Source organism: Theobroma cacao, chromosome 4 (assembly GCF_053813885.1).
Source record: "Theobroma cacao isolate CCN51 chromosome 4, ASM5381388v1, whole genome shotgun sequence".
NCBI lineage: Eukaryota > Viridiplantae > Streptophyta > Magnoliopsida > Malvales > Malvaceae > Theobroma > Theobroma cacao.
Window position 1 is genome coordinate 34,091,063 of NC_142642.1, and position 10,832 is coordinate 34,101,894.

The 10,832-nt window shown below is 35.5% G+C and overlaps 2 protein-coding genes and 2 pseudogenes across 3 annotated transcripts; all 4 read right to left on the reverse strand.

Moving 5' to 3' along the window:
* Positions 1–185: 185 nt before the first annotated feature.
* LOC108661621 (protein WHAT'S THIS FACTOR 9, mitochondrial-like) lies at positions 186–854 on the reverse strand (the record flags this gene model as incomplete). The annotated part of the gene is made up of 1 exon (XM_018119083.2): positions 186–854. A coding segment is annotated over one exon (669 nt), but the record flags the coding sequence as incomplete, so codon positions are not given.
* On the reverse strand, positions 839–3,415 carry LOC148763331 (uncharacterized; annotated as a pseudogene).
* Positions 3,416–4,319: 904 nt separating this feature from the next.
* LOC108661817 (protein WHAT'S THIS FACTOR 9, mitochondrial-like) lies at positions 4,320–6,738 on the reverse strand (annotated as a pseudogene). Its single transcript, XR_016025866.1, has 3 exons — positions 5,401–6,738; positions 4,994–5,101; positions 4,320–4,756 (listed from the first exon to the last, which is right to left on the reverse strand). The product of XR_016025866.1 is annotated as a protein WHAT'S THIS FACTOR 9, mitochondrial-like (transcript).
* A 1,035-nt stretch (positions 6,739–7,773) lies between these two features.
* Positions 7,774–10,283, reverse strand: LOC18602527 (uncharacterized). Its single transcript, XM_018120444.2, has one exon. The coding sequence runs from the start codon at positions 10,098–10,100 to the stop codon at positions 8,079–8,081; it is 2,022 nt and encodes a 673-aa protein (XP_017975933.1). The 5' UTR covers positions 10,101–10,283; the 3' UTR covers positions 7,774–8,078.
* Positions 10,284–10,832: the final 549 nt, after the last annotated feature.

Consider the following 10,832-nt stretch of genomic DNA (forward strand, 5'->3'; position numbering starts at 1 on the left):
TTATGGACCTTGACGTGTATAATTTATTTTATATGAACTAAAAGATTTGGTTTTAAGAAGAACATAATATTATGAATACTTTTATAATAACCAAAATAAATAAATAAAACATTATTAATTTAAATTCAAAAAATCAAGAAATATAATAAAGCACTATTATATAGTCAGGCTCAAGGGAAGAATTCTTATATAAGCCCAAGAACAATCTTTGATGGGACCTCAAGACCTACATTGGCAGTTTTCTTGTATAAGCCCCTGCTCCTATCCATAAATCCTTTTCTCATCATGCTTGCAAATCTTTCTCTAATATCAACAAGGGGATGTCTGTGAATAAGTCGTTGACAATCATAGGCTTCCCTAAGAACAACAGTTTGTGTATCACACATCTTGGAAATATAAAAGATGCCAGGATGGCGCTCAAACACCTTGGTAAACTTCTGCGGCAGTGACAATGGTTTGAGTAGATTACTCACATTTTGGCGTTCAGTTTTTTTCTCTATCGTAAGGTGAAGAAGTTCATGAAACACGCCCACGATTCTCTTCTCTGACACATCAGTACGTGGATCCAAGTGAGAGGCATCAGCATAAAGTGAAGTATAAGGTGGTTTCTGCCATTCTTTTAACCACTCCACGCATTTCCTCTTCAATCCAAAACCCCTTGTAAATCCTATTGGAAAGGCTAAACAGTTATTTTTCAAATCTTCCTCCATTTGCAGAAAAGCATTCTTCTCTAATTGGGAGACAGCAAGTGTATCATTCCATGATAAAAGTTCCAAACCAATGCAATCATCAGCAAGGTGAACAAAAGAAAATAAATCAGGGTAATGTGCAATGAAGGTTTTGCTGTAATCATAATTTCATAAAAAGTCAACAAGTGATACATTTAAACCACACAACATATACCAACTTTGTTGTCATTACAACCACACTGTCAAATTAAAGGGAATTTCTAGAGTGAATAATCAAAAGCAATCCAAGCCTCACACATTCTAAGTGCAGATGCCTACATTACATTTAAACTTATAATTGAAAAATAAGTTACAATTACAAAAATAACAAGCATTACAAGTAACAAAGTATGGACCATACTCTGCTTATGCTTTCCTGCAAATGAAGTGGAAGTTTTCAAGTATTTTGCTCAATAATACCTCCATCTAAATTTTTCTCGAGATGTGAAATTACCATCATAAATTATTTGGTGCTATACATCTCCAGTGAACAATATAGTTGCATCCAGAAGTAACACATTCGAGAGCCAAATCTTGACAAGGCTTACCACATTCAATGCACTTAGGGTAGTAATAAATCTTCTTCACGAAGATGAGAGGGTGAGGATGATCTCCTTCTTTGTAGATACTCCCAAGTTTGATATATGGATAGTGTCCAAGAACACAACTCCTATGAGCAGAAGTTTCACAAGTTGCACAATGATAAAACCAATAATTTAGATCTATTCCTTTTTTACAAACGTCACAATAATGATATTCTAAATAATCATTATCATCACTGTAAGTGAGTGCAAGAACTTGTTCGTCAAATTTGTGTCAAGCGATAGTTGGTATTGCAACACATGAAAGATGCAAAGCAAAATTGCAATCCTTACAACCGTATGCTGCTCTTATATCACCACCACAAGCACAACACTTCCCTTCATACTCGATATAAAAAAGGAGGGGGTGTTTATGTCCTTGACATGTTAGAGTATCAGGAGTTAAGAGTTACACATCGAAGGCATGCACGATCGTCACATTCATTACATTTATAAGCAAAGCCATTCGATATGTGCTGACATAAGCAACATCTAAAAATGTAGTCTGAAGTGAGGATGAGGACACTTTGCTGGCAATCATGAAACCAAACATGCTTCATCTTAGGTAATTCAGCACAGGCATTATGAAGAAAGAAATCACATTCTAAACAGTAGTAAAAGGAAGCTAAGATAGGTAACATGCACCCCTCGCAATACTTATCATACTCTGCAATTTTCTCACTTAACATCAACTCATGCATATGCTTGAAATGTTTTCTTTTTGTGGCTTCTCCAGCATCATTCTTCTCAATAACACAAGTGATGGAGTCAATGGATTCACCAGGCAAAAGTGCCAAACTATCCTAGATTTCTCGTCTTCATTTTCGGGTGAAACTATATAATACCAGCTTTCAACTTTTGTCACGCAATTCACATGGGCAATAATTTTGCAATCTAAACAATAGTAATTGCCGTGCTCTGCATTGACCTCATCGTGACAAATTGTGCAATCCCCATTCTTAAAATCTTCATCATGAAGGAAATATGTGTGAAAAATGTGATGGTGATGCCACCTGCTTTTGATGATGCGTGGCAATGAAATGCATTTTTTATGCACTATAATATTGCATGTAGTACATATGTAGGCAACATAATTTCCTTCAGTGCCACATGCATTACAAATGAAAGGAGCTTGTCTCCAAAACAAGGTGAATGGGTGTTGATGACTTTTATCTTCAACGATGGGCAGGGGTGACATACACTCAATGTGAAAAGCAACTTTGCAAGGAAAACAATAATAAACAAATCCTCCTTGTTGGGTTTCTTGGCATATGTTGCAAGAAAACCTATCACTATTGAATTGTAGCACAAGAGGATGTTTGCGGTGACACATATGATTGATTTTGACAGGTAATTCAACACATTTTTTATGGAGATGGAATCCACAATCAAGAGAAAAGTATGTAGAACTTAGCAACGGTTTCCAACACCCGAAACACTGAAAACTTTCAAGTTCTTCACCATCATTTCCGGTGGAAATCAATGGATCTTCAAGAGCAAACATGTTGAAGCTCTTCAAAAATTTTTCGAGCAATGTTATATGTAAATAAAGCACATGTGATATGAAAGTCTAATCCACAAGAGCAATGATAAACGAAGGCCTTACATGTCTTATTACAAAAATCGCAAATGCAGCGTACTCCTTGAGCATAAGGTGACTTTTGCAGGAGGAGAAGCGGATGGTTGCGATGAAAAGGGTGATTCATCTCTGAGGATGCCTCAGCACATTCTTATGGAGGTGAAACCCACACTCCACACAGCTAAAACTTGGAGCTGACAGTGACACCTCCTCCCCACACGTTGAGCAGTAAGCTTCTTCACTTTGATTGCTCTGCTTTTCAATAAACACCAGTGGATGTTGGTGCCCAAAATTTTCAGACTCACTCATCTCTCTTTCCGATTCGCACCTATACCACAATAGGTTCCAAAAGGAAAGGGGAACTTTGGCTATAACAAAGAAAGATGTAATAGGGCCAATGCTTATAAAATAAAGAGAGTGTAGTATTTCTAATGCTAATACCTTATTCCTTGCGTGCCGACACATTCAAAATGGAAAAAAGAAGAAAGAATCCCACAAAGGCAGAGACCTAACTAAACCAAGAAACAAGGTAGATGCTTTGATGGCAGGCATAGCAAAATATAACGGCATATAAAAGTAAAAAGCGAGTATGAGGATTGCATGCTCTATTCAAGTTTGAAACTTTTACTTTGTAAGTTTAAAGTTAGAGCATCCCTTAGGATACAATGCAAGCTACTGAGGTCAATGGTATAACAATTCTAGGCTCTGGCAGCAATGAAGTTGTCTAAATTTAAAATCCTTCCAATATATCTAATGAAACATGTATGTAGAATACAATATAAATAAATAAATAAAAACATTATTAATTTAAATTATTAATTATTAATTTATTACAATATTGATGGACCTTGATGTGTATAATTTATTTTATATGAACTAAAAGATTTGGTCTTAGGAAGAACATAATATAATGAATACTTTTATAATAACCAAAACAAATAAAAAAAACATTATTAATTTAAATTCAAAAAATCAAGAAATATAATAAAGCACTATTATATAGTCAGGCTCAAGGGAAGAATTCTTATATATTTTGTGTCTTCCTAATTAAGGAAATTGAAGGAGGAAGAAGCTGGTGGGGGAATTCGTTGCCTTCTTGAAGAAGCTTATATCATAGGTTTCATGAAAAGTTATCTGCCACCAAAGTTGAAAAACTGCTGCTAGCCTTGGTTGGTTACTGGTTTCTTTAGGCTCATTACGTTTTCTTTTTCCAAAATTGTTGCTTTTGTGTCGTGTTGGTCAGTTGAACCATTTGGCTATTGCAGTTTCCAGTGACAAAATCACAATATTGCTACATGTTGGGCTATGGTTAAATAGTAACAGAGTTAAGAGGACAAGTTTGAGCAATTGAATATAGGTATTCTTTTATGACAAAAAAATTTAGTAGAGGGACAAATGATACTAATAACAATCCATTTAAATCAGCGAAACTTTGTACCAAAGAAAAGGATCGAAGTTCCATGTCATACATGTGAGAGGTCATCTTTTTGGAACATATTACTCCTTTCTTCCAAAGTTGGCAGCACCCCCTCAATTAACTCTCAACAGTGAAAGTAATACATTAAACATGCCAACTACCTAATCTTGCCCTACACTGTAGTACAACATGCTTTTTGGATTTCTTTTTCCAATTTGTGCAATAAAATATTAAAAAAAAAAGGCAGTATGTTCCGTTTGTGACAGAGGGCCTCCAAGCTTAAGCAGGTACCAGACTAGGAAGAACATGGAAAACTCAAGTAACTTACAAAGGATAAACAACTCCACTTCAAATAAGCATCACACCAGTCAAAATTTTTAACAATCACATTTTAGATTGGCTGGAATACAATCTTTTCTTTTTTTTCCTTCAAGAGATGCAAATGGTACTCCTGCACACATTTTCCCACAAATGAAACCCATATAAACATCAACTGTAACCGGAAATTATTATAGAATTTAAAGGTCAGTCATATATAAGAATCATCAATAAATTATGGGAATATGACCATATGCTGCAAAATGTCCTTTTGCGAGTCAATCAAGAAAATTGTTTCCTACTGGCTGGACTCTAACCAAAAATATAGCTATTTAAAGAGTCAAATTTTACGCAGAAGTCCTGAACATACCTTGTTTCTTAGTAAAGAGGCGCATCCTATCTCCACATTCGTCTTACCACCAACGACCATGGTTGCTTTAGGCTTTTGTACTACTATGAGCCATCACTGACCAAGCCTCTACAACAGATGCAGCATAGATGAGGACAGATTCCTGTTTCTGAGAGCAGCTAAATATTCAAAATTTCTCAAAAGCTGCTATTCCAGCCAAATCATGGGCATTTGTGTACCAAAAAAGAAATGTACAATCCAGTAAAAGAATCAGATAATATCCCCGAAACTCCCTACCAGGAGTGCAGAACCCAATCTAGCTACAAGGGTGTAAATTATATGTCTATTAAATATACATGATCTCTAGTGACAGGTGCACTGTGATCATTGACAATCTCATTTACCAAGTGAATGGAAAAGTTGACAACCTGTTTGCAGCATATACCTTCTCAACACCCCAGTCTAAACATTTCTTTAAAAGAAATTCAGGAAGGGCAATTAATTGAGTCATCAGAATCATATTCGGAAAATAAATCACAATCTGACTCCACTTCAGAATCAAGACCACTTTCACCCGCTTTATCACCAAGAACAATCTTTGATGGGTCCTCAAGACCTACATTGGCAGTTTTCTTGTATAAGCCCCTGCTTCTATCCATAAATCCTTTTCTCATCATGCTTGCAAATCTTTCTCTAATATCAACAAGTGGATGTCTCTGAATAAGTTGTTGACAATCATAGGCTTCCCTAAGAACAACAGTTTGTGTATCACACATCTTGGAAATATAAAAGATGCCAGGATGGCGCTCAAACACCTTAGTAAACTTCTGAGGCAGTGACAATGGTTTGTGTAGATTACTCACATTTTGCCATTCAGTTTTCTTCTGTATGGTAAGGTGAAGAAGCTCATGAAACACGCCCACAATTCTCTTCTCTGACACATCAGTACGTGGATCCAAGTGAGAGGCATCAACATAAGGTGACGTATAAGGTAGTTTCTGCCATTCTCTTAACCACTCCGTGCATTTCCTCTTCAATCCAAAACCCCTTGTAAATCCTATTGGAAATGCTAAACAGTTATTTTTCAAATCTTCCTCCATTTGCAGAAAAGCATTCTTCTCTAATTGGGAGACAGCAAGTGTATCATCCCATGATAAAAGTTTCAAACCAAAGCGATCGTCAGCAACGTGAACAAAAGAAAATAAATCAGGGTAACATGGAATGAAGGTTTTGCTGTAATTATAAGGCAATCCCATATCCCATTTCAGCTGGTCGATAGTTTGTAAGGGAAGGGTCCTATCCTTGGTAAGCATCAGCAATTTGCAGAGCCTGTCAAGCAAATCAATCACACTCTCCTGGATAACACCAACTTCTTCATGGTAAAGATTTAAGGCTTCGGCGGTCAACTCAAAGCAAGGAACACGAGTGCCACTGCTGTCAAACACATAAGACTCATGAAAAGTAGTAGGGTATCTCCTCATAAATGTGGATAGCTTAAGATCATGGGGCAGACCGAGTTGACCACGATACCAGGTAAGATGGTAAATGGGGAGACGGCAATTGGAAGCAGAGGAAATGATGGAAACAAGATTGCAGGCTGCTCTTAAATCTCTTTCAGCAGCAATAACGGCATCTAAGGCTTTATCTTTAACCCATTTCAACTTAACATAAACTAGACTGAAATTCTGCTGGTAATTAAATCCCCTCCTCAACAAACATGAAAAGCTAGAAACTTTAGCTTTTCCACACAAAAACCACTAACCCATGTCCTTATTTAAATAGAAAAATGATTATAAATCAATAATAAGATGCTCCCAAGTTCACCAATAAAACAGCCTTAGCAACATCTACAGTGACAAAGACAAATACCCAGATTAAGATTTTTGGTAAATTCTGCATAAACTGCTTGGTAAAGTAAATAAACAAGAGAAAAAGACCAAAAAGGAAAAATAGTTAATTCCTCTGAGACAATTTATCAAACATAATGCCGCGATATGAAAACTGCTTACCTTAATGAGGCTGAGCTGAAACACCTCAACGATTAAAACTTGGATGTCCTTTTAGAGGTTTTAAGTTTGAATCTTGAGAAGAGACTGAGAAGCGTGAGATTATAATCATTACCAAAAAAAAAATTGAAAGCAAAATATTTTAAAAAGTCGTGCGAAATTTTCAATTTGAAAGTAAATTTGTGTCTGAGTGCAGCAAAAGCACTTTTATTTTCAGGTATTAACCAAGTACAGTAAGGATTTATAACAATTTGAGTGCATGAATGGCAGGAGCAAGAATGTTTTTGGAAGCATATTCAGTTGCTTGCATTGAACACTAAACGGAATGGGAGTGTAATTTGCCACATATTGGTACAAAAACTAGTTTAATTAGAAAAAAAAATTTGAGACCCAAATTTTACTTTCCTAGAAAAAAAAATAACATGCCTAAATAATCATATGTTTTGTATTTACATCTATGATTAGAGTTTTATGTAATTTTATCAATATAATAGAGTTAGATTAAACCCTTTCATAAGTTTAAACTATCACTTCTTTATTTTTATTTTTCTGTTTTATCATTTAAGAATAGTTAAAATTGAAACTTATTTTTCTTCAAAAAAAAAAACTTATTTATGAAATTATGATAAAAATTTTCAAATTTGACTTGAAAACTTTTACATGTAATGAAGTAAAATAAAACTTTAATCTTCACTTTCCAAGTTCAAATTTTATGGTTGAAATAAAAAAAATTAGCAACAAAAAGAGTTAATGGAAGAATGAGATGAAATAATTTCATACAAAGTCAACAAGTGATACATTTAAACAATACAACATGTACCAACTTTATTGTCATTACAATCACACTGTCAAATTAAAGGGAATTTCTAGACTAAATAAACAAAAGCAATCCAAACCTCACACATTCTAAGTTCAGATGCCTACATTACATTTAAACTTATAATTGAAAAATAAGTTATAATTACAAAAATAACAAGCATGACAAGTAACAAAGTATGGACCATACTCTGCCTGGGTTTCCTTGCAAATTAAGTGGAAGTTTTCAAGTATCTTGACCAATAACACTTCTGTCCTGCCTTTTCTCAAGAAGAGAATTACTCTCATAGATCAATTGGTTCTGTACATTTCCAATGGACAATATAGTTACATCCAAGAGTAGCACATTCAAGAGCCAATTCTTTACAAGGCTCACCACATTCAATGCATTGAGGGTAGTAATAAATCTTCTTCACAAAGATGAGAGGATGTGGATGATCTCCTTCTTTGTAGGTACTCCCGAGTTTGATATATCGATAGTCTTCAAGAACACAATCCTTATGAGCAGAAGTATCACAAGTTGCACAATGATAAAACCAATAATTTGAATTTCTTCTCTCCTCACAAATGTCACAATAATGACATTCTGAATAATCATTATCATCTTTATAAGTGAGTACAAAAACATGTTCATCGCATTTGTGTCGAGTTGTAGTTGGTAGAGCAACACATGTCACACATAAAGCAAAATTGCAACCCTTACAACAGTATCCTTCATCCATGTCATCACCACAACCACAACACTTCCCTTCATACTCGACATAAAGAAGGAGGGGGTGTTTATGTCCTTGACATGTTAGAGTATCAGGAGTTAGAGACATACATCGAAGGCATACACGATCGCCACATTCGTTACATCTATAGGCAAAGCCATTGGATAGGTAACGACATGATTCACATCTAAAAATGCAGTCAGAAATGAGGATGAAGGAACTTTGCTGGCAATAATGAAACCAAACATGCTTCATCATCTTAGGTAATTCAGCACAGGCTTTATGAAGAAAGAAATCACATTCTAAACAATAGTAAAAGGAAGCTGAGATAGGTAACATGCACGCCTCACAATATTTATCATACTCCGCAATTTTCTCACTTAACATCAACTCATGCATATGCTTGAAATGTTTTATTTTTGTGGCTTCTCCAGCATCATTCCTCTCAATAACACAAGTGATGGAGTCGATAGATTCACCAGGCAAAAGTGCCAAACTATTCGTAGATTCCTCATCTTGATTTTCTGGTGAGACTTCATAATACCAATTTTTTTCCTTTGTTGCACAATTCACATGGGCAGTAATTTTGCAATCTGAACAAAAGTAACAGCCGTGCGCTGCATTGACGTCTTCATGACAAATTATGCAATCCCAACTCTCAAAATTGTCTTCATGAAGGAAATATTTGTGAAAAATGCGATGGTGATGCCACTTGTGTTTGATAATGCGTGGTAATGAAATGCATTTTTTATGAACTATAATGCTGCATGTGCTACACATGTAGGCAGCACAATTTCCTTCAGTACCACATGCACTACAAATGAAAGGGAATTGTATCCAAAACAGGGTGAATGGGTGTTGATGACTTTTATCTTCAATGATGGGTGGGGGTGCGGTTGATACACACTCAATGTGAACAGCAACCTTGCAAGGCAAACAACAATAAACAAATCCTCTTCGTCGGGTTTCTTCGCATATGTTGCAAGAAAGCCGTAGACTATTAAATTGTAGAACAAGAGGATGTTTGCGGTGACACATATGATTGATTTTGAGAGGTAATTCAGCACATTTTTTATGGAGATGGAATCCACAATCAAGAGAAAAGTAGGTAGAACTTAGCAACGGTTTCCAACACCCGAAACAATGAAAACTTTCAAGTTTTTCACCATCGTTTTCGGTGGAAATCAATGGCTCTTCAAGAGCAACATGTTGAAGCTCTTCAACATTTTGTTGAGCAATATTATATGTAAATAAAGCACACGCGATATGAAAGTCTAATCCGCAAGAGCAATGATAAATGGAAGCCTCACATATCTCATCACAAAAATCACAAATGCAGTCTAACCCCGGAGCATAAGGTGAACTTTGCAGGAGGAGGAGAGGATGCTTGGGATGAAAAGGGTGATTGATCTCCAGGGGTGCCTCAGCACATCTCTTATGGAGGTAAAACCCACACTCCACACAGCTAAAACTTGGAGCTGACAGTGTCACCTCCTCCTCACACCTTGAGCAGTAAGCTTCTTCACTGGGCGTGCTCTGCCCTTCATTCAACACCAGGGGATGCTCATGTCCAAAATTTTCAGACTCACTCATCTCTCCTTTCTTTTTGTGTCTGCCCCTGATTTGGAGGTTAAGAGAAAGGTTTCAACGCAAAAGAGATTAAAAGCCAAGAAGGGTGCTTCCGGATTTGGGAATTTGGGAGAGATTTGAGAGGGAGGTTCTTGGGAGGATGGAAAGAATCAAGGTCAACGCTCATATTTACTTGTTAGTAGCATTTCTGCAATGAGTCTTTTTTTTTTATTATTATTATTATTATTGTTAAATTGGATGCATTATTTGTCTGTGCGGTCGTCATTCTACTTGCTTGGCTATGTTGTCGTATATAATAAATATGACACTAGTGGTAGTAATTAACGTTTCTTTGGCATCCTTTCAATATTTTAAAATTCTTACAAAATCTAATCTGCAGGGAAACTTATCCCATAACCGTTGGTTTAGTTGTCAATCAAAGCAGCAACAATGGGCTTCATAATTTACTCATTTTGATAGGCCACTGTTTATTATACTTAGGGAATATTGAAACTAGTTTAAAAACCATTACGCTAAATGAATTGAATTGTCTACTGTTCCTCCTGGTTTATAATTATCATTTCCTTTTCCTTAATTCTAAAAAATAAAAATAAAAAATTATATTAATATTTTAATGATAAAATTATTAATACTAAATATATTTTTAATATTTTGAAAAGAAGAAGAAATTGTAAAAGAAAAATAGGAAAAGGAAAATTAACGCAAAATATCATATTAATATTTTAATTCTATGTA

What these genes read in the sequence shown, in the direction of transcription:
- LOC18602527 (XM_018120444.2), bottom strand. Translation starts at nt 10,100, where the DNA reads ATGAGTGAGTCTGAAAATTTTGGACATGAGCATCCCCTGGTGTTGAAT.